Below are 23,227 nucleotides of genomic sequence, written 5' to 3'. Positions count from 1 at the left end.
TCCGCTTGGCTTCTTCTCACCCAGCCCTGCAGCAGCAGTGTCTCATCCAGCATGTGCACAGCAACCTGGATTTGCCATAACCGCCTGCTAACAGAGATTCACATGCCTGGTTTTTCCTTATCGCTACATCATGAACCAACACTCAGCCCATCTTGAGATGTTCTGCTTTTTAAAGAGCTGATAGATAATCAATATATTTATTTTAAAACAGAGAGATGATAAAGAAGTAGCTTTTCTGCTGACCCTGCAAATCTCACTTAGACACACAAACCCTCTTTAAAACCTCTGTGACTCTCAAGAGTCACATCTCAAAGATGGCTGGAAACTGCCCCAGGTGAAGTCAAAATGAAGCATGGAAAAAGTTGCTGGAGGAGAAAGTTGAAGGCGTTTGTCACTGAGAGTTTATGGCTAAAAAAAGCCCAGGTATAAACCTGGGCATTAAAACAATGACTAAGAACTAGTGCAGATTCTAGGAGCCAAACTGCACTTGAAGCATAGGAAGTGGAAAAGGACAATCATTCACCGTTAGCCAGCCCTTGTCCCTGGGGTAGATTCAGGGATGGCCAAGTGCATGGCAGCTCTGCCCCTCTCTGGGTAGTGTCAGGAACGCGCTTGTCCAGGCAGGGAGCACTGCTGCGGGTCACCAGCCTCCAGCACACAGGGAGCTCAGGCACCCCTCTGTCAGGAAAGCTGCTGCCTGAGGCACTGGGGCTTCCAGCTCCCAGCTAAGACCTGCATGACCTGAGACCTCGCTGAACTTGTGCAGCCTTCAGTAGGAAGATCAGTGCCGTTTCCTGCATTTACCTGTGAGCAACCAACTCGTGTGAAGACCAAGCAATTTGTCAGGTGCAGACAGTTTGTCCTTGTCTCCTGATGCAGCAACGGCCTGTGTCCACGCTGATTTGGCAGATGTAGCAAGTTAAAACAAGGGAGAATGGGAGAGAAAGCCAAGACCCCAGGCTCCAAATGACTCGTCCAGAAGTTCCATCTAATCACCATTCCTGATTTATGGTTGGATTTGATGATCTTAAAGGTCTTTTCCAACCTAAATAATTCTATGCTCAATGTCTGCAAAAAGCCATCTGGTGTTGGGAGCTGCTCTCTGGTACCTGGGCAGAAGAGATCGAGCTTTCATCTGCCCACAGAGTCTGCTGGGCACGTAGTTCTCAAGGGGGATTTCAGTTCCAGGACCCTGTCAGATGAGCCTGGCACTTTGGCTTTGACCTACCCCTTGCTGGACGAGTTCAAACTCTGGGGCAAGTTCTAGCTGCAGACACAACGCGTCACGGCAGGAATCAATGTGTAAGAGATCACTGAGTAAGGACAGTGGACGTTCTCTGGGCTGCCTTGCCAGCAGGGTCTGGCTGCCTGACAGGCTGCGCTGCCAGCGTGTTCCCTTTGCACACTCAGTGAATTGACTCCTTGTGACTTGCCTGACACACGGACGGGCAATGCCACCCTTCCTGCTGGGCACAGACACACGTCCATCCCCTCAGGGTGTGCCTGGGTCTCTGAGGTCCCGCTTACAACAGAGTGGACTGGTGGAGGACCTGCCTGCCCAGGGTACCCAGCTGCTGCGGACGGATGGAGGGATTCCTGCACGCAGCCACCCTCATGGCAGGAGCAGAGGGGCAGGAGTGGGGTGGGATGGGGATGGGATCAGGTTCTGATTTAGCAGCTCACCCTGCTCTCTGTTACTGCTAACCCTCTTTGCAGCTTGTGTGAGGAGGCAGAGGCAAGCGCAGGACCACTGGTGGTGGTAAAGCCAGCACGGGCTGCGTGTCACATCATGGTGACAGGTACTTTCTGTCCTCTGGGCTCCTGCAATCATCGAAGATTTTTACAGTCTCCTCCTCCATGCCACTCCCCCACCCCCTGCTGCCATGTATCCTGAGCATATTACAGTCTTCCTTTCCTCTCTCAGGAGGTACTGCTCAGAGCTCCCTGCTAACACTGTACCTTTCCAAGGAGAAAATCCTGCATCCCGCCTTTCAGCTTAAAGAATTAAAGAGCGAAAAAAACTCAGAGTAACCCCCCAAGACGAGAAAGACCTTCGTGCTCAACAACCAGCACTTGTTCCAGGTGAGTAGTTCTGTCAGCAAACCTGAATGCATGAATAAGAGCGGGGCCGGGGTCAGGTCCAGGGGCTGAAGCAGGACAGGAGGATGGCAGGAGATTTCCTTGGGTATATGTGCGCAAGAGAGCAGCAGGGATAGCTCTCACCCTGCTTTAGGACAGGGAACTGCCCAGAGGCGAGTGGTTGGAAAGTGGGACTGTATGTTTTGGGCTGGGGGCCCAGAACAGAAATGCCTGGTGGGCAGCTAGAGGGAGACAACCTTATCACAGGACCTTAGCATGAGTAGGGAGCGATGGGGAGAGCAGTACTTGTCCTCCCAGCATCGCACTTAGGCCCCAAAGTAGGGGATCTGCTGATGATCAGTTTAGCACTGTAGAGCTCAGCTGGGCTGAAATTCCTGCCCACTGCAGATTCCTGTCCCCTAAGCTTGTCTCTGTCACAGAGGTGGGGCAGTGGCTGGACACTGGCCTGGACACTGGGCAGATCTGTTCTCCTCCTGGGTCCATTGTCATGGTAGGAGCTGGCTGCCAGGTAGCGAGTGGGAAATGGAGGTGCCCTCACACTTCACTGAGCAGAAAGCCCTGCCAGGGGCTGCTATAGCAACACGAAGATGGCTGAGTTCACCCCAGTTGGGCTTGTGAATGGAAATTTTCAGCGCAGGCACATTGCCTTCATTGCTTTCAGCTTGTATTCCCCTTCCCAAGGGCAAGCAATGGGTCAGGCTGCATGAGGGATGAAGATGCCTCCAGCCAGGGGGTCTGTGAGCCCTCTCTATCCTGGTCCTCAGGACTGAACAAACCCAGCTAATAGCACAGTTATGGATTCGATGCTCCTGACAGGCACTGGTGGGGGAAAGGGAGGCAAGAGCGGAGACATCCACTGCTCCTTTGCCATCCTTGCAAAGACAGTCCCTGAAAAGCACCTATTTTATTCAGCTGGTAGCGGAGGGACTGTAGCTTCCTACTCCGGCATGCCAATGGTCCTCCCAAAAGCAGGCAGGACTTGAGAGCTGTCCAGGAGCTGTCTGCATTGGAAAGAGTAGCACAGCTTTCGCAGTGACCCCTTGCCTCGTCTCTCCGTGTCAGCCTCACTTGTGCAAAGCTTCTCCCCTGCAGAGATTCCTTCCTCTTCTCCCCCTTAGGGTGCTTCTCTGCTGCTACCTGTGGAGAATTCCCTCCTTGAAAACCCTCCCGGCTTTGATGTTGAGCATAACAGCAGAGTTTCCTTGGAGACAAGAGAGACGGTGGGCTCAAAACTGCTGATTATTTCACAGTCTCTGGCTGGCTTTCAGCAATGAACAAATAAAAAAGAGAGAGAATTGTGTTAGCAGAGGGAAGCGGGAGCCTGGGGGAGCTCTTGTTATGGGGAAGGACCTGACTCTGATGTGCTTGTCTGGTGTCATCCCGTTAGCAGCCATGGGACAGTACAGGCTGTACTGATTGTATTGCCATTCTTCCCTCAGCCCCTGGAGGCTGGTGAACCTGGGAGAGACTTTGCAGTGGGCATTGCTAATTTGGCTGAATCCTGTCAGTCCCAGGAGGAAAACTGACTAATTAGATTAACCCCTCATGTGTTGTTCTGCACAGACATCAGAAATAGTGGGACAACCATGTAAAGCACCAGCATTTCAATCATTGTCTCTCATCCATTTGTTCTGGGTAGTGACAACTGGATTTGTCCCAGCTGAGAGCCTGGACCCTCTGGAGACTGGAGCTCTCCTCTGCTGTGTTGGCCACGCAGCCTTTTGGCTTCCTCGGGGCTGGTGATGTGCCAATCGCTGATATCTCTTGGGCACGGTAACAACCCGAAAGCCCTGTCAGTGCAGAGGGAGCAGGGCATGGGCTGGCTGCTGATGCTCTGCCCCATGAGAGAGTGAAGCGCAGGGCAAGAAGGCAGATAACGTCTTCACCTGAGCGTTTCATTTTGTTTCTGCTACCCCCACACCATGCAAGAGTGCCCTGCAATGCCATACCCTGCCAGTGGCCAGGACCTTCCTTGTCTGAGAGGAGTATCTTGCAGCAGATCCCCCGGACCGATAGGTCCCCTTCTGCTGAGACACCCCTGGGGTCCTCATGATTCATCCAATAGCCACAAGCAGCACTTGGCCATTTCCATGAAGTATCATTATGGAAAGTGACTCTTGACAAGGGCCTGTAGGGACAGGCCAAGGGGAATGGCTTTAACCTGCCAGAGGGGAGATTGAGATGAGCTCTGAGGCAGAAGCTCTTCCCTGTGAGGGTGCTGAGGCGCTGGCACAGACTTTTCCCAGAGAAGCTGTGGCTGCCCCATCCCTGGCAGTGTTCAAGGCCAGGTTGGACACAGGGGCTTGGAGCAACCTGCTCTAGTGGAAGGTGTCCCTGCCTGTGGCAGGGGTTGGAGCTGGGGGAGCTTTGCATACAGTACACATTGAACAGATGCATCTCAGCTGATTCAGAGATTTCCTCTTTTCTAGCTCTTTAGAGGTCCTTAAGCACCATTGCCCACCTCCCCCCATGCTGGACATCTCCTCCCTGGGTAGATGAGAAGATAACCCCACAAAAATCTGCAAAGAGCAGGACAACAAAAAAGGGTAGTGCAAGAGTCTTCCTTCCCTACTTTTTACATTCACCATCTTTTGACTGATGTCCCTAAAACAGCCAAAATTCCACTGTTTCTGTGAAACCCCATTGCCAGGAACTAGGCATTAGTTTTGCAACACTCAACTTTCTTGCAAAACATCCTGTGCTTCCTGGTCCAGCCTTGATGTTACCTCCAAAAGCGCTCTCTCCAATATCTCAGTGTTTCTGGCAGGCTGGAGCCTGGAGAAGTGGCCCTGAATAAGAGAACTTTTACCAAGAGAGCAAAGGCACCTTCTTCCTCACAAGAAGGGACACCCAAGCCATTGCCAGAGCATTCATCTGCAGGAGTGCTTTTGATAACACCCTGCAGCAGACGGGGAACTTCCAGCTGATGCAATAGGGAACATTTACACAATGTCAGGCCAGAGATGCAATGGGAATGTGCTTTGGAGGGGGCCACTGTATTGCAAAATATGCAGACGAGAAAGGGAGCAAGCCAGCAAGAGGGTGGGGACAGCACAGGAGCAAGTTCTGCTGCTGAGTTCCGTCTGTGTGCTAAGTTTTGCTCTGAGAAGGCTGCTGAGCATTTGGTGGAACATGGGATCTCATGATTCATCCTGAGCTTTTCCATCTCCAAAGAGAAATTTCCTCTTGTTTGCTCAAAAACACATTTTCCAGTGCACGTGGATGGAGAGACATCTGGAAAAAAGAGCAGGTGAGTCCCTTTATCTGTGTGGATTCTGCTCCCACCTGCTCTGTGAAGGCGTTTGTGCCTTTGCTGTGGTATGGTCCAACCCTAAGGCAAGGTTTGGAGGAGAGGTGAGTCTGCATTTCCATCCTCCTGGCTCAACACAGGCCTCCACGGGTCACCACAACAAACAGGAAGCCTGGTTTGCATGTAGCAAACCCATGATGGTGATTTCAGAGCCCTCAGTGTGACTGTTTTCACTAAAGAGATGGGAGCTTTGAGTGTCAAAGGTAGCACTTCACCCTCCCAAGGCGTGCTGGGTACTTTGATGAAGAGTGAGTGGTTTGGGAGGAAGAAGGTCAGTCTTTGGGGCTTGAAATTCTCTTTGGTGGTTCCGCTTTTCAAAGTGCTTGCCTTGGGTGGTAATCCATTCTGCCGTGTGGATGTTATTCCAGTCTACAAAAAGGACATGAGGGAAGGCCCAGGGAACTACAGACCTGTTAGTTGAACTTCAGTTCCTGGAAAAATTATGGAGAAGATTATACTGGGTCCTATTGAAAGGCATTTGAGGAATAATACACTCAGCGGGCACGGAAAACTTGGGTTCACAAAAGGAAAGTCCTGCTTAACTAACGATATCCTTCCGTGACAAGGTCCCCTGCTCAGTGGCTGAAGGGAAGGTGGTGGATGTAGCTTTTGATAGTGTCCCTCAGAGCATCCTTCCGGACAAGTTGTCCAACTGTGGGATGGGCAGGTTCATGGTGCGCTGGGTGAAGGAGTGGCTGAAGGGCAGAGCACAAAGGGTTCTAGTTAATGGGGCTGTATCTGGCTGGGACTGGTCACCACTGGTGTTCCTCAGGGCTCAATCCTAGGGCCGGTGCTGGTCAATATATTTCTCAACCATCTGGATGCAGGAGTTGAATGCACCAGCAGCAGGTTTGCTGATGATACCAAACTGGGAGGTGCTGTTGACTCTCTTGAGGGACAAGAGGCCTTGCAGAGGGATCCAGATAGACTAGAGCATTGGACACTGGTTAATGGCATGAAACTGAACAAGAACAAATGCTGGCTTCTGCACCAGGGGTGGAGTAATGCCAGGCACAAGTATAAACTGGGAGAGGAGAGGCTGGAGAGCAGCCCTTCAGAAAGGGATCTGGAAGGCTCAATAGGAGCCAGCAGTGTGCCCGGGCACCAAGAGGGCAAACCCCATCCTGGGCTGCACCAAACACAGCAGAACCAGCCAGGCAAGAGAAGGGGTTGTCCCACTGTATTCAGCGTTGGTGCAGCCTCACCTGGAGCACTGTGTGCCATGCTGGGCCCCGTGGTTTAAGAAGGATGTGAAGATCCTTGAAAGTGTCCAGAGGAAGGCAACAAAGCTGGTGCCAGGGCTGGAAGCCATGTCCTCTGAGGCATGCTAAGGGCTCGGGGTTTGTCTTGTTGGAGAGAAGGAAGCTGAGAGGTGACCTCATTGTGCTCTACAGCTTCCTGAGGAGGGGACATGGAGAGGGAGGTGCTGATCTCTTCTCCCTGGGATTCAGGGACAGGACGCCTGGGAATGTTCAGAGCTGCACCAAGGAAGGTCCAGACTTCAAATTAGGAAGCATTTCTTTACCAAGAGGGTGTTCAAACACTGGCACAGGCTTCCAAGAGAGGTGGCTGATGCCCCAAACCTGTCAGTGTTGAAGAGGCATTTGGACAATGCACGTAATGATAGACTTTGACTTGGTCAGTCCTAATTTTTTCAGGCAGTTGGACTGAGTGATCACTGTATGTCCCTTCCAACTGGTTCTTGTCTTGCCCAGTCTAGTCCAGTCTAGTCTAGTCCAGTCTAGTCCAGTCTAGTCCAGTCTAGCCTATCCCTCCAGCTGCTGTCAGTGCAGGCAGCCACTTTTCTCACCATAAGGGCAGGAAGCTCTGGGATAGACTTCTGGGAATCCTGCAGACAAAGGAAGGTAAGATGGGTCACAAAAGGGATTATTCAGTGATTCTGTGACAGGAAAGGGTGAGGTCTGAGAGGTGTCTTCTTTCTTGTAGGGCCAGTGATGCCAGTAACTGGCAACACAGGAGGATACAAGATGTGTGAAAGTCCTGGCTCACTGGAACCTGAGAGCTATTCATTTTGTTTGTCCAACCCTGCATCTGGGAGGCTACTAGATAAATAACACAAGTCTCTTCTGGGGCAGAGGGGATTGAATCCATAATTAATTTCTTAGCCTCCTGTGTCTCTTCCACTGCTCTGAACCTCAAGAAGGCATTAGCATGTGTGCAAACACACCTCCTATCAGAATGGAGGTCCTCCTCCATCTCTCTGTTGGAAATGACCTTGCAATGTTGGACCATGAACCAATTCCTCATTAAGGTGATGTCTTCAGTTCATGATAGGCATTTATGTGGGTCCAGATGGCAGACACTAGATGTGACGTGCATTTTATAGACAATGTAATCCCAGTTGTGATGATTTCTTTGACTTAAATTTAGGATTTCAAATGGAGTAGCTTGTTTGACTTGCGACACCAAAGGAAGGTCTTTCAGTACCTGCTGATGTGTTTAAGGTGACTTTGTTCCTCTTTGGTTTCATCTGGTCTTGTATTATCTTTGCAAACCCCTGGGAACAAGAACCGTTTTCAGACCTTGTATCTGTCAAGGCACAGTGAATAAGAAAATGGCACCTGCACAGTCAGGCAAGAATCCTCCTAATGCTGAGAGCTGTTGGGTTGCACTCCAGAGTAGCCAGGCACGCACATGTAGCCCCCTTGTTCTTTCGTTCAGAGCAATATGGGAATAATAGTACAAACTAACCAGTTAAAGAGCAGTGGATTGCTCCGGGCCCTGCAGCCAGCCCGGAGCAGAACTGGTTCTTTAGTTACATCTTTGGAGTACGTTTGATCTGGATCTTTGTGAAGACTGGACAGCAGGTTAAGCCTATCGGTGGAGACTGACAAGAGAGAATACTTGAAAGTCCTATTGTGCTTCAAAGGAAATTCAGTAAAACGTTATCCTCAGGCTCCAATGAGGATAATCCAAAGGGACAATGTTCTTTCTGCAGAAACAGCCGGTGCCGCTTGCTGTCAGGGGGAAAGCTGTCCTGGTGGGGGTCTGTCAGAAAGGTACATCAGAAATGTTTGTTGCTTGGTCTTGTTTGGGACAGTTTGTGTGCAGGAACTGTTTTTATTGCCAGGTGATCAAAAGTCATTCCTGTCCAAACCGATAAGACTCCTAAGAACAAGCTTGGGAGGCTGTGGAGCCCTTTCTGGCTGTCCAGGCCACCACAAACCGCTTCTCAGTGCAGGCTGGGTGCTACAGAGGCCAGAGCTTCTCCGGAGACACCAGAGCAGTCACGACAAGACCCTGGCAGCCCTTTAGGTGCCTTGCCCCGGGGTCTGCTCCTTGCAGAGGGGCAGAGGAGATCTAAATAAACCTGCTCAGGGGCCCAGGGGAATGACCTCCAGAGAAGGCGAGTTGAGCGCTGCAGCTGATGCTTTCCCAACTGTGCTTCTCCTGGGCAGCATAGGCAGAGCCGTGCCGTGGGGGACCGAGCAGCCGTGTGGACCATGAGCGAGCAGAGCCACGTCAACAGCCTGTTCCTCAACGAGGACGCGGCGAAGCGGCTCGGCGCTGAGAGCCGGGTGCAGCGCCTGCGGCAGGCGGTGCAGAAGCGCGCGGCCCGGGCCAAGAAGCGAATGCACAGCATCACTGCTGACAGCGCCAAGAGCTTCCTCAGGAGAAACGCCTTCGTCCTCTTCACCATTGCTGCAGTCCTACTAGGTATGGAGCTGGTGGGGAATGAAGGAAGGAATGGGGAATGAAGGAATGTTCAGTGTTGAGGTGCTGAGGTGCTGGCACAGGGTGCCCAGAGAAGCTGTGGCTGCCCCATCCCTGGCAGTGTTCAAGGCCAGGTCGGACACAGGGGCTTGGAGCAACCTGCTCTAGTGGAAGGTGTCCTTGCCCAGGGCAGGGGGTTGGAACTAGATGAGCTGTAAGGTCCCTTCCAACCCAAACCAGGCTGGGATTCTGTGATGATTCTATCAAAAGTTTGTTTGTTCTACTAAGATTTTATTTTATCATAAGGGTTTGGCTGGGGCCTTACAGCTGAGGAGCTGACAGCTCAAAGTGCTGTCCAGATCAGGAGCACCTTCGTGTGCAAGAACAACAGACCTTGCAGAGAAGGTGTGTGAGGGAGTCCTTGTTCATCCTTTCTAGCTGCAGCTTAGGAACAGGCTGCAACAGAAAGGGTTTGATGATCCAGCTCTACTAATCCTCAGACTTCTTGTGAGCACAGCTACAGGCACAAGGGCTCTGCAGGTTCATCCCAACGGCTTCAGCCTGACAGGACCAGAAGGGGGAACTGATGCAAAGGGCTGTGATACAATGCAAACTAAATCTGCCCAGCAGACAGTGGATTGTCCCTAGCTTTTGAACCAGGGTCTATGTCTCCAACTCACTGGCTGAACTCAGCTTTAAGAAGTGGGTGGACAAAGTCTCTAAACTGTGCAGTGACACTTAGGTTAGGATGGGAGATCATGTCTCTGGTCACAGCACTTTTGTGTTCATGACCTTCCTGGGAACAGAACCCAGAGGAACAGCAGACAGAGCAACAAGGAGACCTATGGTTTAGCATGAGGCTCCTGTGCATATAAATATGGCACAGGGAGAGAGGGAGCATACAGTAAAAACTGGATCACAGCCTGTTAGAGAAAGAAAGAGCATTTACTCCTTTGGGAAGAGGAGGAGCTGGAAGGAGACAAGAAAGAGAAGAGCCATGCCGTAGGACTGAGGGGCAGACCACTGGATCACACTGTCCCATTTCCATTCTCATCCTTTGTTGATCCACAGGGATCATCCTGGCCTTTTCTCTCCGGCCCTACCAGCTGACCTATCGCCAGATCAAGTACTTTTCCTTCCCCGGCGAGCTGCTGATGCGCATGCTCCAGATGCTGGTTCTTCCTCTCATTGTCTCCAGCTTGATCACAGGTGAGAAGTGGCGTCTGCTCCTTTCAGCCAAGGCAGTGATCAGCAGAGGCGGGTGCTTGCTGCTGTTGGAGTACCCCTCTTGTGCCCCAGCTGGAGGTGCCTGGATTGGCTTGGCTGATAGTGACAAGCCTGAACCTACAGCCCTAGTGAACATCATTCACACTCACCCCCTGCTAGCTCAGTAGTGGGGAAGAGAAGCAGGAGGCCTTGTGCTTCCTCAGAAGACTGGGGAGGACTCAATGCGGTGTTTCCAACACCCAATACTTGAGCATTAACAAGGATTTCATCCTATGTAACCTCAAAAGTCAACAAGTTTGTTGCCCAAAGTCAGCCTCAGGTTTCCTCCAGCCTAGGAAAGGTTAATTTGTGCCAGTCCAAAAGAGCTGGAGTTGACCACTGGCTGGAGACCTTGTTTTATCCAGGTCCCCCCAGGAGACATGCCAGCCAGCCAAGCTTTCACACAGCAGAAGGGACTGTAAGGCATTCCACCTGCTGAAACAGCCCACCTTTAAGGACTTAAAGGCCCAGTGTATTGGGAAGGGGTTATTTCCCTTCTGAGCATTTTAGGAGGAAATTGCTGTATTCCCAAATGCATCCCACCACAAGCCATATTCTCCCACATTGGCATGACCCTGGAGGTCCAAAGTCTGCCCCTTGTATGCTGTACATCCTAGAGACCCCAGCTCCCCGTCCTGCTCATGCATGTGCCCTGCACACTTTGAATCTTCCTCGGGCTTCCCTCTGAGACAACAGAGCTCACCTTGTCTCTCTGTGTGACTCCCCAGGAATGGCCTCACTGGATGGCAGAGCCTCGGGGAAGATGGGGATGCGGGCTGTTGTTTACTACATGGTGACCACAATCATAGCAGTGTTCATTGGCATCCTCATGGTGATCATCATCCACCCAGGGAAAGGATCTAAGGACAAGCTTCACCGAGAAGGCAGAATTGAGCAGGTGCAGACCACAGATGCCTTCATGGACTTGGTGAGGTAGGTGAACAAGATGGTCTCATGTTGAGATCGTACCGCTGAGATTACATTCCTCCATGGAATAGCCTTTTGAAGTGTCTAAGCTTTAGGCATCCTCTCTTGGGGAAAGAGGTTTATGGCTGAGTCTTGCCCAGCCTGCTGCTTCTAGCTCAGTCTAGCTAACTGGCTTTGCCACTCTGAGATGGAATGCTTGGCCTAGAGCCCTTCTGTTAGAGGTATTAATGCAAGAGGCCAAGGCGTGCCCAGCAAATGAAGTGATGAAAACTATCAATGACTGCATGTCCTTCAGAAATTCACCCAGCAAAGGCTACTCTGAATACCCATCTTCACTGACCCAGGGAAATTGAGGAAGTGATGATTCCCAAGACATTGTCTCTCCCTCCCTCGCTGTGACCTTACACAGTGAATTGCAAAGCTGTACCATCCCAAGTGGTATGAAGCTGTGTTTCTGAGAGCTCAAATGGCAGCTGTAGAGATGAGGCTGAGAGCAAGGCAGTGTATGTGGTATCGTTCCAAGGTTCAGTTGGGTTCAATTATGCTTTTACAATCTACCCATATCCCAGTGCTCTACGCATGTAGTCTCTTTCCACTTCCCTGAAATATAACCTTTTGGAGTCTGAAAAGATGCAGGAGGGTGCCTGGCTCCAGACTGGCATATTCCCATCTTCTGTCAGACAGAAAGGGCCCATCTGCTCTGTGGCCTCAGCTGGCATCGGGGGAGCTGTGAGCTGAGACTGCCCCAGGACAGAGGCATTGCCCAGGAAGCCCATGTTTTCTTGTTAATCAAACAGGACAATAACCCTTCCCTTGTCTTATCTACTGCAGGAACATGTTCCCGCCCAACCTGGTAGAAGCCTGCTTCAAACAGGTATGAAATCCCACCTCGCCTGTCACTTCCCTTTGCGCCCTGTGCCCTAGACCATAGTCCAACGTTTTTCTCTGAGGGATGGAATAGCAATTCCTTCATACTGCCCACACTTCCCAAAGTGTGACTGCTCCAGGAGCAGTCATCAGCCTGTACTACAGCATCCCCACACAAGCTTTTCAAGCTGTCTGTAGGTGGGGACTTCAACCTCTGCCCCATCCCACACTCAGAATCAGGGAGGGTTTCTGTGATCTCATGTAGCAGTCTTGGACTGGCAGTGAAATGGGAGCAGATTCTCCATGGATTTGTCTCTTCTGTAGTGCTAGTGCCCTTGGAAGCAGCCCAAAGGGTTATTGGAGAAGCCAGAATAGAAATCAGTCTTAGTGATATGAGATGCTCCAACGCTCTCTTTTGACCTTCAGATCTGTAAGCTTGATGAAAGCAATATAGGGGGCTCGAGAACAGAGAAAGGAAGTTTCCCACACAGGTCAGCAGGAACTTGCAGTACTCTCTTTAGGAAGAGATGCAAGAGCCTGTTGTCCTGAGCTCCTGAACCAGGACCTGTGAGCCCATCTGATAATCTGTGTCTTTTCAGTACAAGACGCAGTACAGCACCAGGGTGTTCACCAGAACCGTCCTCCACAGCAGCAATGTCACGGCAGGCGTGACAACCACTCAGATCCCTGCGCCGGAGAACTTCACCGGCATCCTGGAGAACGTCACTCATGCCCTGGGGACCATCTCCGAGGTGCTGACCTTTGAAGAAGTCATTCCCATCCCGGGCTCAGCCAATGGGGTGAACGCGCTGGGGCTGGTAGTGTTCTCCATGTGCTTCGGTTTGGTGATCGGCAGCATGAAGCAGAAGGGACGGGCCCTGCGGGAGTTCTTTAACTGCCTCAACGAAGCCATCATGAGGCTGGTGGCCATTATCATCTGGTGAGGAGCACGGCCGGTTGGAGCAGGAGGTCTGCAGGTGCAGTTTCCGCTGACCTGATGAGAAGTGGGGTAGCTTTGAGGATGCCATGCACAGGAAAAGCAGATGAGCACAGCTCTCCTTTGGCTCCATCAGGCTGGAGAGAAAAGTCTGGATGGGATATTTGTTCACATTTCATTTCCTGCTTGTTTTGTTTTGTTTTGTTTTTACCTTAGAAATATCAGGTATACCAGGACTTGCTTCCCTTGAGGCTGCTGGAAACATCCTTGGAAGACCAGAGAGCTGGAGTGGAAGATCTCTTAGCCTTACCAACATGGGTAGGGTGTGAGGCTTTCCCACCAAAAGCTTTCATTCCAGCTATGTTCCAGGAGTCTTAGCTATGAATCCCAAGAACCTCTTGCCACTTTCCTGCTACTCAGGGTGGCATCTGTCTGCATTAGCTCTGAGAGCTGAGCTGGGCTGACAGAGTCAACTCAAAGTTCCTGCCTTTCAGTTTGAGGTCTCCCAGATTCTGACTCCTCTAGAGCTCAGCTGCTTGTTGCTTTCTGTGTAAGGCTGCACATGCTACATGGTGCTGAGATAAGTCTTCTCTAGAAGGCAGCATTTTACCAAATCTTGTTATTTTAAGCTCTTTACCTACCTGGGGCTCAAGGTCTGAATAGGAGTTTGTGGTAGGTACTACAAGATGGGAGAGATGTGGGGCTGGCAGAATACCTGCAATTGTCTGACAGGGGAGGGATCTGTCACCCCGCACCCTCTCCCATTTTAGATCATTCCAGCTTCCTTTCCATAGTCTTCTAGTCACAGTCTTGTATCTCAGAGCAACATCCTGAGCATGTGAGGACAGGCCTTACACAGAAAGACACAAAGGGGAAGAACAACTTTGAGCTCATAGCAGAGCATTGGGGAGCCCCTCTGGGACCTTTTCCTCCACGGATGAGCCAGAACTTGGGGTCTGACTTTCCTAAGAAGAGATAAGAGGGCACAGAAGAGAGAACACGAGCACAGCGAAACCTGCACACTACTCCCAGAGACAATTTCAAGGTGCCTTCAACATCCCCTCCTTTAGCACCCTCTTATAGCGAAAAAAGGCAGGTTGTGGATGTGTAGGACATTGGTTACACTCAGAGAACTGCGGGTGCCACATGGCAGGTAGTGTCTGGAGAGACGTCCTGGTTTACAAACTCCTGATGGTACAGGAGGCAGGACTGTCAGCTGCAGCCTGTCAGCTCCTTCCTGAAGCCACAGTCTGCAGGCTGGCTCCCCGGAGCTGGTTTCCTGGGCAGAGCTGGTCATTGGCTGCAGCCAAGGAGGAAGATGGTCGGAGGAAATGAAATACTTGTGAAATCCTGTCCTGAAACTTTTCCAAACCTCCCAGGCTAAGTTGGAGTTTGGCATGTGGACCTCTGAGCCTTGTGCATGAATTGCATGTGAGCTCCTGAGCTGTAGAGGCGCAGCCCTGAGAGGGGAGGCCGTGGAGCTGGGATTTCCTTTGGTCCAGTGATGTGTCCATGTTTAGTTTAGTGCCCATGATATTCTCCATGCCTGTGTTATGGCTTCCTTTCGGTGGAGCCTCACTGCTGCTCATGAGATGCATTGTTATGGAAGGGGGAAAATAAGCCATAAGGAATGGAAAGGATGGCTGCTTTCACAGGGGTTGGTGTGCCCAGTCCTTGCTGTACCAGAGAGGGATTCTCTATACCTTCCCATCCCCTAAATGTGATTGTCTGAAGATTACCCAGCACCTATAGGACACTACTGCATTGACCCCCCAATCCCCTGTTTCTCCTGTACTTCCCTGTGCCTCTCTGTTAAAAAAGCCCAAGTTCTGTTAGGAAAGGGAGGGATGCTGAAAACCCCTCTATATAACCTCCCCTATCAATTCCACAAGGAGCCTTGTGGAAACGTGGAGGGAACCCAGAAGGAGGAGGAAACCTCCTCCAGTGCCCAAGCTGTGCACACAGCAGAGCACGGGGTCCCTGCCAGCGCAACGAGAGCTGGGGTTGGGTTTGCCCATGTGGTGACCAAGTCCCAGCTCTCTCCAGGTTTCCAGAAGAGAAACCAGCAGTACCATCCGATGATGAGGCTCAGTGAGCACTTCTGGTGTGCTGGCTTATTGGGGTTTGTGCAGCCAGCATGTATGAATTCACAGCTGGTGTGAAAGGGTGGGTGCCAGTTTTGAGCGTCACCCTTGCTTTTCTGCCACAGGTATGCTCCAGTTGGGATCATGTTTTTAATTGCTGGCAAAATTCTGGAGATGGATGACCTAGCAGTGATGGGAGGCCAGCTGGGGATGTACACGCTCACCGTCATCGTTGGACTTCTCATTCACGCCCTCTGCATCCTGCCACTGCTCTACTTCATCGTCACTCACAGGAACCCCTGGGTATTCATTGCAGGGCTGCTGCAGGCCCTCATCACAGCCCTGGGCACCTCCTCCAGGTATGGCGGCTACACAGGAGGAGGGTTGGGGCTGGCGGGGATCCTCTGGGGCTGCTCCTCAGCACTCCCGTGCCCTCAGTGCACCACTGTGCTCTCACAGTTTCTAGTACTAGCAGCTTTTTGCTCTGCTCCAGCCAGGCTGACGTGAGAGTGGAAAGATTCCCAATTCTCAGCTCAGAAGCCCTCGTCATGTAGCCAACCTCTAACCATCAGTGCATGGCCCGTGTTCCTCCTTACCAAGTGTGGTGGTGACTCTGTGGCACTGAAATGCTGAGCTCAGCATTTCAAATGTCAGATCCCACTGAAGTGCAGCAGTATTCCATGCACACATACCTCTCCCACACATGTACTCACACACATGAGCACATTTCTGTCTCCCAGGCTCACATACTGTATTCAGCTGCAGTAAACGCACCAGAGGCCTGGGCAAAGGCATCAACACCAATATCTTCAGTGACACTCTGCCATGCAACACAACCAGAGCAAGGGATTGTAGGCAGCTGCTGTGCCACTAATTCTGTGTTTCTTGCTATATTAATTTCCTGGCAAGTAACAGTCTCTCCCACATGTGTTCTCACACTGAAACATGCAACATTTTTCCTGCTCATGTTCTCTTTCAGAGACAATTATCTGCTTTCTCTGCAAGATACATTCTCACACGTTGGTCATTCTTGTCTTATGCACTGAGGGGGGTGAGAAAGGGCTCAAGTGTTTTTAATAGCTGGCAAAGGAGTTTTGGTCTTGAGGCTCTGTCCTATGTACCTTGAATCCCCGAGCATCACCTTCTTTTGGTGTGACACCAGCATCACCAGCCTCAGGGTTACACAGCCCCTGCCCCAGCCCCCTGAGGAAAGTCCTGTCTGAATGTGCAGTGTGCACCATACCTGAGGAAGCCTTGCTTAGACTGTTCTTTCTCCTAGCAGCTTCTGGCCTCTGGCTCACATGGCAGGGTGAAAACACAGGTGGGTAAGGTCTTAAACCAGGCAGAGGCTTAGTCCCTCTTCTGAAGTCAGCATATACCCAATTCACGCTGTTCTGTAAATTCCTTGCAGCTCAGCGACTCTGCCCATCACCTTCAGGTGCCTGGAAGAAAACAATGGTGTGGACAGGCGCATCACGAGGTTTGTCCTGCCCGTGGGAGCTACGATTAACATGGATGGCACTGCTCTGTACGAGGCCCTTGCAGCCATCTTCATTGCACAAGTCAACAACTACGAACTTGACTTCGGGCAGATCATCACAATAAGGTGACTTTGGAAAGAGTTTTGGAAGGGCTGCAGTTTTGTTGCCTTATCTGAGGTATGGTTGGATTCCTCTTGTGCTCGGAAGGTACAACGAGCAAAAAAGAAGTATGGAAAAGAAGGGTGTACTACACCTCCTCTTGAGCCCTTATTGTATTCCCAGGTCTGGGCCATCCCTTAGCTAGATCTGGAGCGTGCAGTCTGTTGTGGATGGGTGCCTGGCAGGGAGGAGCTTGGCTGCTGTGTTGATGTCCCATGTGCCACCATCCCGCTCGGTGACACAGAAAGGCTGTCAAAGCGTTCTGTAGATGATGAGTTTGAGCTACTTCTTGACACTTTTGCAACTGCGACTACCTCTTCCCTTTGCTGATAGCTGTGCTTTCCTGTTCCCTCCAGCATCACTGCTACAGCAGCCAGCATTGGAGCCGCAGGCATTCCCCAGGCAGGGCTGGTGACAATGGTGATAGTGTTGACATCAGTGGGGCTGCCTACCGAAGACATTACGCTGATCATCGCTGTGGACTGGTTTCTGTAAGTTCTCTGCTCAGCAGCACACACTGCTCTGTGCCCCCTGCCAGTGCTTATGGAGTCCCTCTGCACTCCCAGTGTCCCTGCTAAACGCAGGTTCAATAACTGGTATCATTAAGCTCAAACCACACTTGTATCCATGGGACCTTTGCACAGGAGCCCTCTCTGCCCATGCTGGAGTCTTCACCATGTATTTCAGTGACCCAAGGCACCAGCCTGGTCGCCCAGCACAATGTCCTTAGTTTGCTTTTAGCCTTAAAAGGCACCCAGAAGCTGTGTCCAGACAACAGCGACGGGTTGTGCCAATAATAAGCAAATTCACTCTGCAGAGTGGTGGTTCTGTGCTACCAAACACGGGAAGTGTGAGGAGACAAAGCTGAGGAGTGTGTAGGGGGGTGTAGCTCCTCAGCTACTCTGCTCCATTTCAGCTTTCTTGCCCATTTAAACCTTGGGACAAGTGATTTCACAGGACTGCTCTTAGGAACGAGATTGAAGAAGACATTTGTGCAGTCCTTGCTCTCTCAAACACAACCAGATCCTGACTCAGGGATACACCATCAGTGTTTCCTCTGTTCTCTAGCTTGTCTTGCTGGTTTGTGGCCCAGTCTGCTCCCAGCCATGGCTGAGCAGCTGAAAGCAGAGCCTTGCCCAACACCTCCACTTCTCCTGGGAACCGTGCATGAGACTTGGCTGGAAAAAGGAAGGAAAGTGCAGCCTGTGCTCAGGGCTATCAGTCAAGGAAGGCTCTTTGGGAGTCAGTTTCCTGCCAATGTTGAAGTGTGCCAATTATTAGAGTGACTTCAAAGTTTCATTGAAGATGTTTCTTGAAACAGTCTTTGTCCCCTTGGCTGTTCCTCAGAAGCTATGTTGTATTTTTCTCTCTGGTTTCTCAGGGACCGCCTCAGAACCACCACCAACGTCCTGGGGGACTCTCTGGGGGCCGGCATCGTGGAGCATCTCTCCCGGCACGAGCTGGATGCGCAGGACTGCGAACTTGGTAATTGTGAGCTAGAGAAAGAGCAGCTCTCTCACCTGGTTTGCCCACAGCACAACACCCACAGGCACCCCAGGAGGGAGACAGTGCTGTGAAGTTGGGCAGCAGAGTGCAGATTAGTGCTGTAAAAAGCCAAGACTTGAAAGGGGGTCCATAGTGGAGGACAGAGAAAGATCTACTCTCCAAGATGCACACTTTTCCCCCCTCCATCTGCCACATGCAGTCTTCCCTGATCCTGTTTCTCCCCCATCTCTTTCTGACTGGCATTAAAGAGGAGAAAATTAAACTGCAAAGAAAGTTTTATTCCACGAAAGCCTGATTTAGTCATTCTTATGTGGTCTGAGAGTTCGACCTGAGCCAAGAAGACCCAGTGAATGAGTTGGACTAGGAGCTCCTTCATTTCTGAGCTAAAGTTTGAGCACAGCAAACTGGCAAGGTGGGTTGGGGACACCACCACATGTGGACTGGCACCAAAATGTTGCCATGATGACTCCATCTTTCAGGATACAGCCGCAAAGCCTTCCCTTGGTCAGTGATGTTTGCACTGATATGCAGATTATGCTTCCTGAGAGCTTCTCATGCCTCTGGCAACCCTTCTGGCTGCAGATACTAGTCACCCAGCTCCTGAAGGAACATACAGCAGGGGCAGGGCTTCCTGTGTTGGCTGGTAGCAAAAATAGGGGTCAATAGGCTTTTCAGGAGTGGAAGCTGCTGAAGGACTGGGAAAGCAGCAAACCATTAAAGAATTCATTATATCCATTATTCAGCCTCTGAAACAGCTCTCCCTTCTACCAAGCTCTGCCAAACACCAGTTAACTTCAGTTCTTGTTAGCAAGCTCTTCTCCTCTTGGTGAAACCAGAAGGGGAAATGCAAAGTTTAGGAGCAGTTTGCTCACCCGAGCGGCTGGGTGGTACCTCTGTGCCAGGAATGCCTCCCTGCCACCTCCAGAGCTGCTCAGCAAACGGTTTCACTCCTCATCGTAAGACTCCTGAGGAAACTGTTCCTTTGCTCATCTTTGGCTATTTTCAGAAGTGAATTCCCTTCGGTCACATTGCTCCAGAACGTGCTTCCAAATCCCTCTGTCTTTCTACAGCTCCTCATCTTTAACAGGCAGTCCCCAGTCGCTTCTCAGCACTTGTACAAGTTTGCCAGACCTCAAACTTATAAATTCAGGACAATTTCTCAGTTCCTACCAAATGGAGCTCAGCTTCTGGTTAGCACACTTGGACATAAGCCCACGTGACGGCTGAAACATCTCAGAGGCTCAAGCAAGAAGTAGGGACCTGCTTCATCCATGCTCTATCCCCCTCCCCTGGCGTGGCCAGGAACACAGCCTGTATCTCTCATTCCTGTGAACAGGATCAGCAAGGCTTGCTCCATAATATCCAGGTCCATGAACATCCAGAAGATGAATGTCTAGACACAACCAGGAAGATGTAAAAGAGTCACAGTTTGGGGGCTACTGCAGGGTAGCTGTCCTGCTTTAGAAACGGCTGAGCTCAGGCACAGCAGCAGGCAGCCTCCTGCTGCACAGCTGAACTGTCTGAACTGGGCAGCTTTTGCTTGAGGTCTGCTCATTCTTCCAAACCCAGCAGCTCACTTTAACCCCTCTCCCCCGACTTTCCACACTGATCTTTTCCATCCAGAAGATCTATCCATACACTCAGAGGTGCAGCTGAGTGGACCTCACTTAGGAAGGAAGACCTCAGAGGTAAGAGCTGGAGCCGACTTTGCCAACCACAGCCACACAACGGCACATGCTTAGCTCCCCAGCACCAACAAAGCTTCCTAAAACACATTTCTTGAGATGCCCAAAGCCAGATCCTGAGGCTCTTTCTGGTCCTTCAGGAACTGCAGGATTATATATTGGTGCTGCCACATTCCACATCTATTTTGATGGGCAGAATGATTTTTGTGAGATAAACGCACGAGTGCATCTCTTTCATATGGAAATGGATAACAAAGCAGAGGAAAGGGAAGTGTGTTGTAGCTCCACGTAGGCCTAAGGCAGGAGGCTGCTTCCTGACCGTGGGAGTTATCTGCTCATTCGGACGAGGTCTGCTCTAGCAGGGGGCAAGTGTGCAGGATAACAAATCATGATCCTCCTCTTTGCAGCGTGTTTTTATCTTGTATGAATACTATTATAATGTCTGCTCTTCTCCTTTCTAGACTAAACAGAGCCCATATACCCTCACAGGTAATGATCACTCACATTCCTCTCCTTTGGACTTTTTCCTTGCTGTTCCTCATCTTTTTTAAAGTGGAGTAACCACAATTTGACACAACAATCCAACTAAAGATTTCTTAGCACTGAGAATATTTCATGTACATGTAGATTTAGCTCTCAGACTCAAGTTCCCATAGTTCAACAGCATGCTATGCATCGGCCGCTCAGGATAACTGCCCGTGATGCATACTTACAGCAAATCCAAGTCTGTTCATCTTACCTTAAACCTTAGTGAGGTTAGACTCTTCCTTTGATGAGATGGCTGTATCTAAAGACTGGATCTTAATCAAAGAGTTTGAAGATGATACATTGCACTAGCTTGTATCTACAGTGGGCTCAGACAGCACTAGCTTATCATTAACACAGCTCAGCTGACGTGAGTCTAAACCTTCCTAAAGAACAGACTTGCTTATGAAACCCAATAAAGTGCTTCCACAACGGCATGATAACATTGACTCCACGCCAGTGGTTATACATGATAATCCCTACATCATTTCAAGCAGAACTGCTGCCTAGCCAGCAACTTCCCAGCCTGTGCTCGTGCAGTTGGTTACTGTCAGGAATTCAGATTTATCCACATTGAACTGCATCTTGGTTTTCTTTCTTTTTTTTCCAGACTATTTGTCCAACTTCTCAAGGAAGCATTGAATTCTGATCCCGAAGAGACTTCCTGTGTGTAAAGGGCAAACTGATGAATTTGGAAGAAAAGATTGTTGGATTGGACTCTAGCTCAAATGGAATGAATCCTGGGAAGTCCTATGGCTTGGGTTATACAGACAGCTGAACTAGATGATCATAAGGGTCCCTTCTGGCTTTATAATATATGCACGTGCTTTCTGGTTTAGAGATATTGCAAACGGTCCTTCCACCCTGATCATTTTTAAGAGCTATGTGGAAGGATCCTAATGATACTTTAAGACAACTCAGCAGGAGTCTAAGCTGTGTTCTGTTGCTGTTAGCAGACATGTAAACATATGGCACAAGGGGCTCTCCATCCCACGCTGCATCACCGTGTGCCCACAAAGATGTTCCCACAAAGTAGTACCCTCCCAGCCCTGCCACTGGTGATTTCCTGCTTTCAGCACAAGATTAGTGGAGCACAAACAAGTAGAGGCCTCATTTTCAAATATTGCAAACCACTCTCCCATGGGGAATTTCAGAACTCAGCTCATAGTTTCTAGCTCTGGTGCTTACCCATGTTGTTAACCCATTTCTGATTGGGATTATCTATCTGTTTACAGTACCCGACCAGTAAGTGTTGTCAGGAATATATATATATGTGTGTATATATATACACACACACTTCTCTCTCCATATATATATGAAAGGGACATGTGCACAGATGTACATACACACAGAGTTAATTTTTTTGTGGCTAATCCAAGAAGGAAAGGCAGTAGTGAACTCTCAGGCTGTAAAGCTGCATACTTCACTTCAATGCCCACCTTGGTTTACCCAACTAATCCCATCCCTAAAACAACAGAGGCTGTTTTACTTCATTCCAGTAATGAGCCTTCCAAAGCTTACCAGGAAGGAGCTCGATGCACGCTGATTTTCAGTTGTACTTGCTGGTGACACAAGAACTTCTCGATATACAGAGAAATTTCTCCACTTTGATTTCTGTGCACGTATCCCAAGGACATACATCCTCCCTGCATCAGACTTGGCAAGGAGGCAGGCTTGCAGAGCTCAAGACAAGTCTGTTTGTGCTCCTTCCAAACCCAGTGCTGACCTTGTACTAACTCAGCCTTCAAAACTGGATAACTGAAAGTATTAAATCATTTTATCAACTGCCTTTTTAAATTATCAGATAGTTGAGAGTTTGTGCATCTTTCCTGCTGCTTCCACTTGTAGAAACCTTTTGAGTTTCTCCTATTTGCAAATGGATTTATTTCTAATGATTAGACGGGCAACATTTGGGATGAGAGGGCTGACTCAATGCATACGTACACGAGGAGCTCTTGGATTAGGACACGTCTCTTCAAAATTAACTTTGAGAGAGAAAATCCATGAAGAAAACGGGTTTTCACATGACAGGCCGTGTGTCACGTTACAAATGTGGTGTGTGCACATTGTTTCGGGAGCCAGATGTGCCCAGGAAAACCGCCCTGCAATTGGATGTCCTCCTTTTGCTCTGCCCGGGGAAGTAAGTGGTGATGGAAATGGGCACTGCACAGTGTGTTCCCAGCATCCCGGCAGTTTGGCTGTGTAATTCCTGAGGGCTTTTTTTTTCTGCTGTGAGTTTCGGTGTTAATACAGATCATTTGCATATTTGAAAAATAAAGGGAATTTTTTTCCACAGTGCTTTTGCATGATGGGTTTTTTTTGCTATTACTTTTCCTCGGGACCATGACCTTACAAAGTGAGGGATGTTACTTTTAGCATGATGTACGACACTTCCTTATCTCCATGTGCCTATGTCATGGGTCAGATACTCAATTCTGATTTTTACAAGGCCTTTCCCTAAAGCTTTTTATTGGATACCATCTTTTGCACATGTCAATAAACAGGCAGAGCTGCATGAGGCTTACTTCACATGCAGTACACAGCACACGAGCACACACTTCCATCTAGGAAATCCACCCCAAACAAAGGTGATGTGGAAGAGGTCTTTGAGACTTAAACAATAGGGAGTTTAGATTACTCATTGAAATGTTGCATTAATGGCATGGTAATTGAGCGTGATGAAAGTTGTTAGTTCTTCTTCCCTT

General features: G+C 50.0%; 1 protein-coding gene across 7 annotated transcripts; it reads left to right on the top strand.

Annotated features, from left to right (window-relative positions):
• The first annotated feature begins 1,890 nt into the window (after positions 1-1,890).
• On the top strand, positions 1,891-22,817 carry SLC1A6 (solute carrier family 1 member 6). 7 transcript variants are annotated; one of them, XR_003994765.1, is made up of 12 exons: positions 1,891-2,082; positions 3,219-3,320; positions 8,830-9,088; positions 10,157-10,294; positions 11,080-11,284; positions 12,110-12,152; positions 12,745-13,085; positions 15,292-15,525; positions 16,578-16,772; positions 17,163-17,297; positions 18,188-20,000; positions 21,133-22,817. XR_003994765.1 is itself a non-coding variant. In XM_030509594.1 (11 exons), the coding sequence occupies exons 2-11, from the start codon at positions 8,875-8,877 to the stop codon at positions 21,162-21,164; spliced, it is 1,641 nt and encodes a 546-aa protein (XP_030365454.1). In that variant the 5' UTR covers positions 1,897-2,082; positions 8,830-8,874; the 3' UTR covers positions 21,165-22,322. The 7 variants fall into 7 exon arrangements, 3 of the variants coding, with proteins under 3 accessions (XP_030365454.1, XP_030365453.1, XP_030365455.1); XR_003994766.1 differs by lacking the exon at positions 3,219-3,320 and having other exon boundaries at positions 8,835-9,088; XR_003994764.1 differs by lacking the exon at positions 3,219-3,320.
• The last annotated feature ends 410 nt before the right edge of the window (positions 22,818-23,227 follow it).

This window comes from Strigops habroptila, chromosome 20 (genome assembly GCF_004027225.2).
Source record: "Strigops habroptila isolate Jane chromosome 20, bStrHab1.2.pri, whole genome shotgun sequence".
NCBI lineage: Eukaryota > Metazoa > Chordata > Aves > Psittaciformes > Psittacidae > Strigops > Strigops habroptila.
This window is presented reverse-complemented; position numbering and strand designations above follow the sequence as displayed.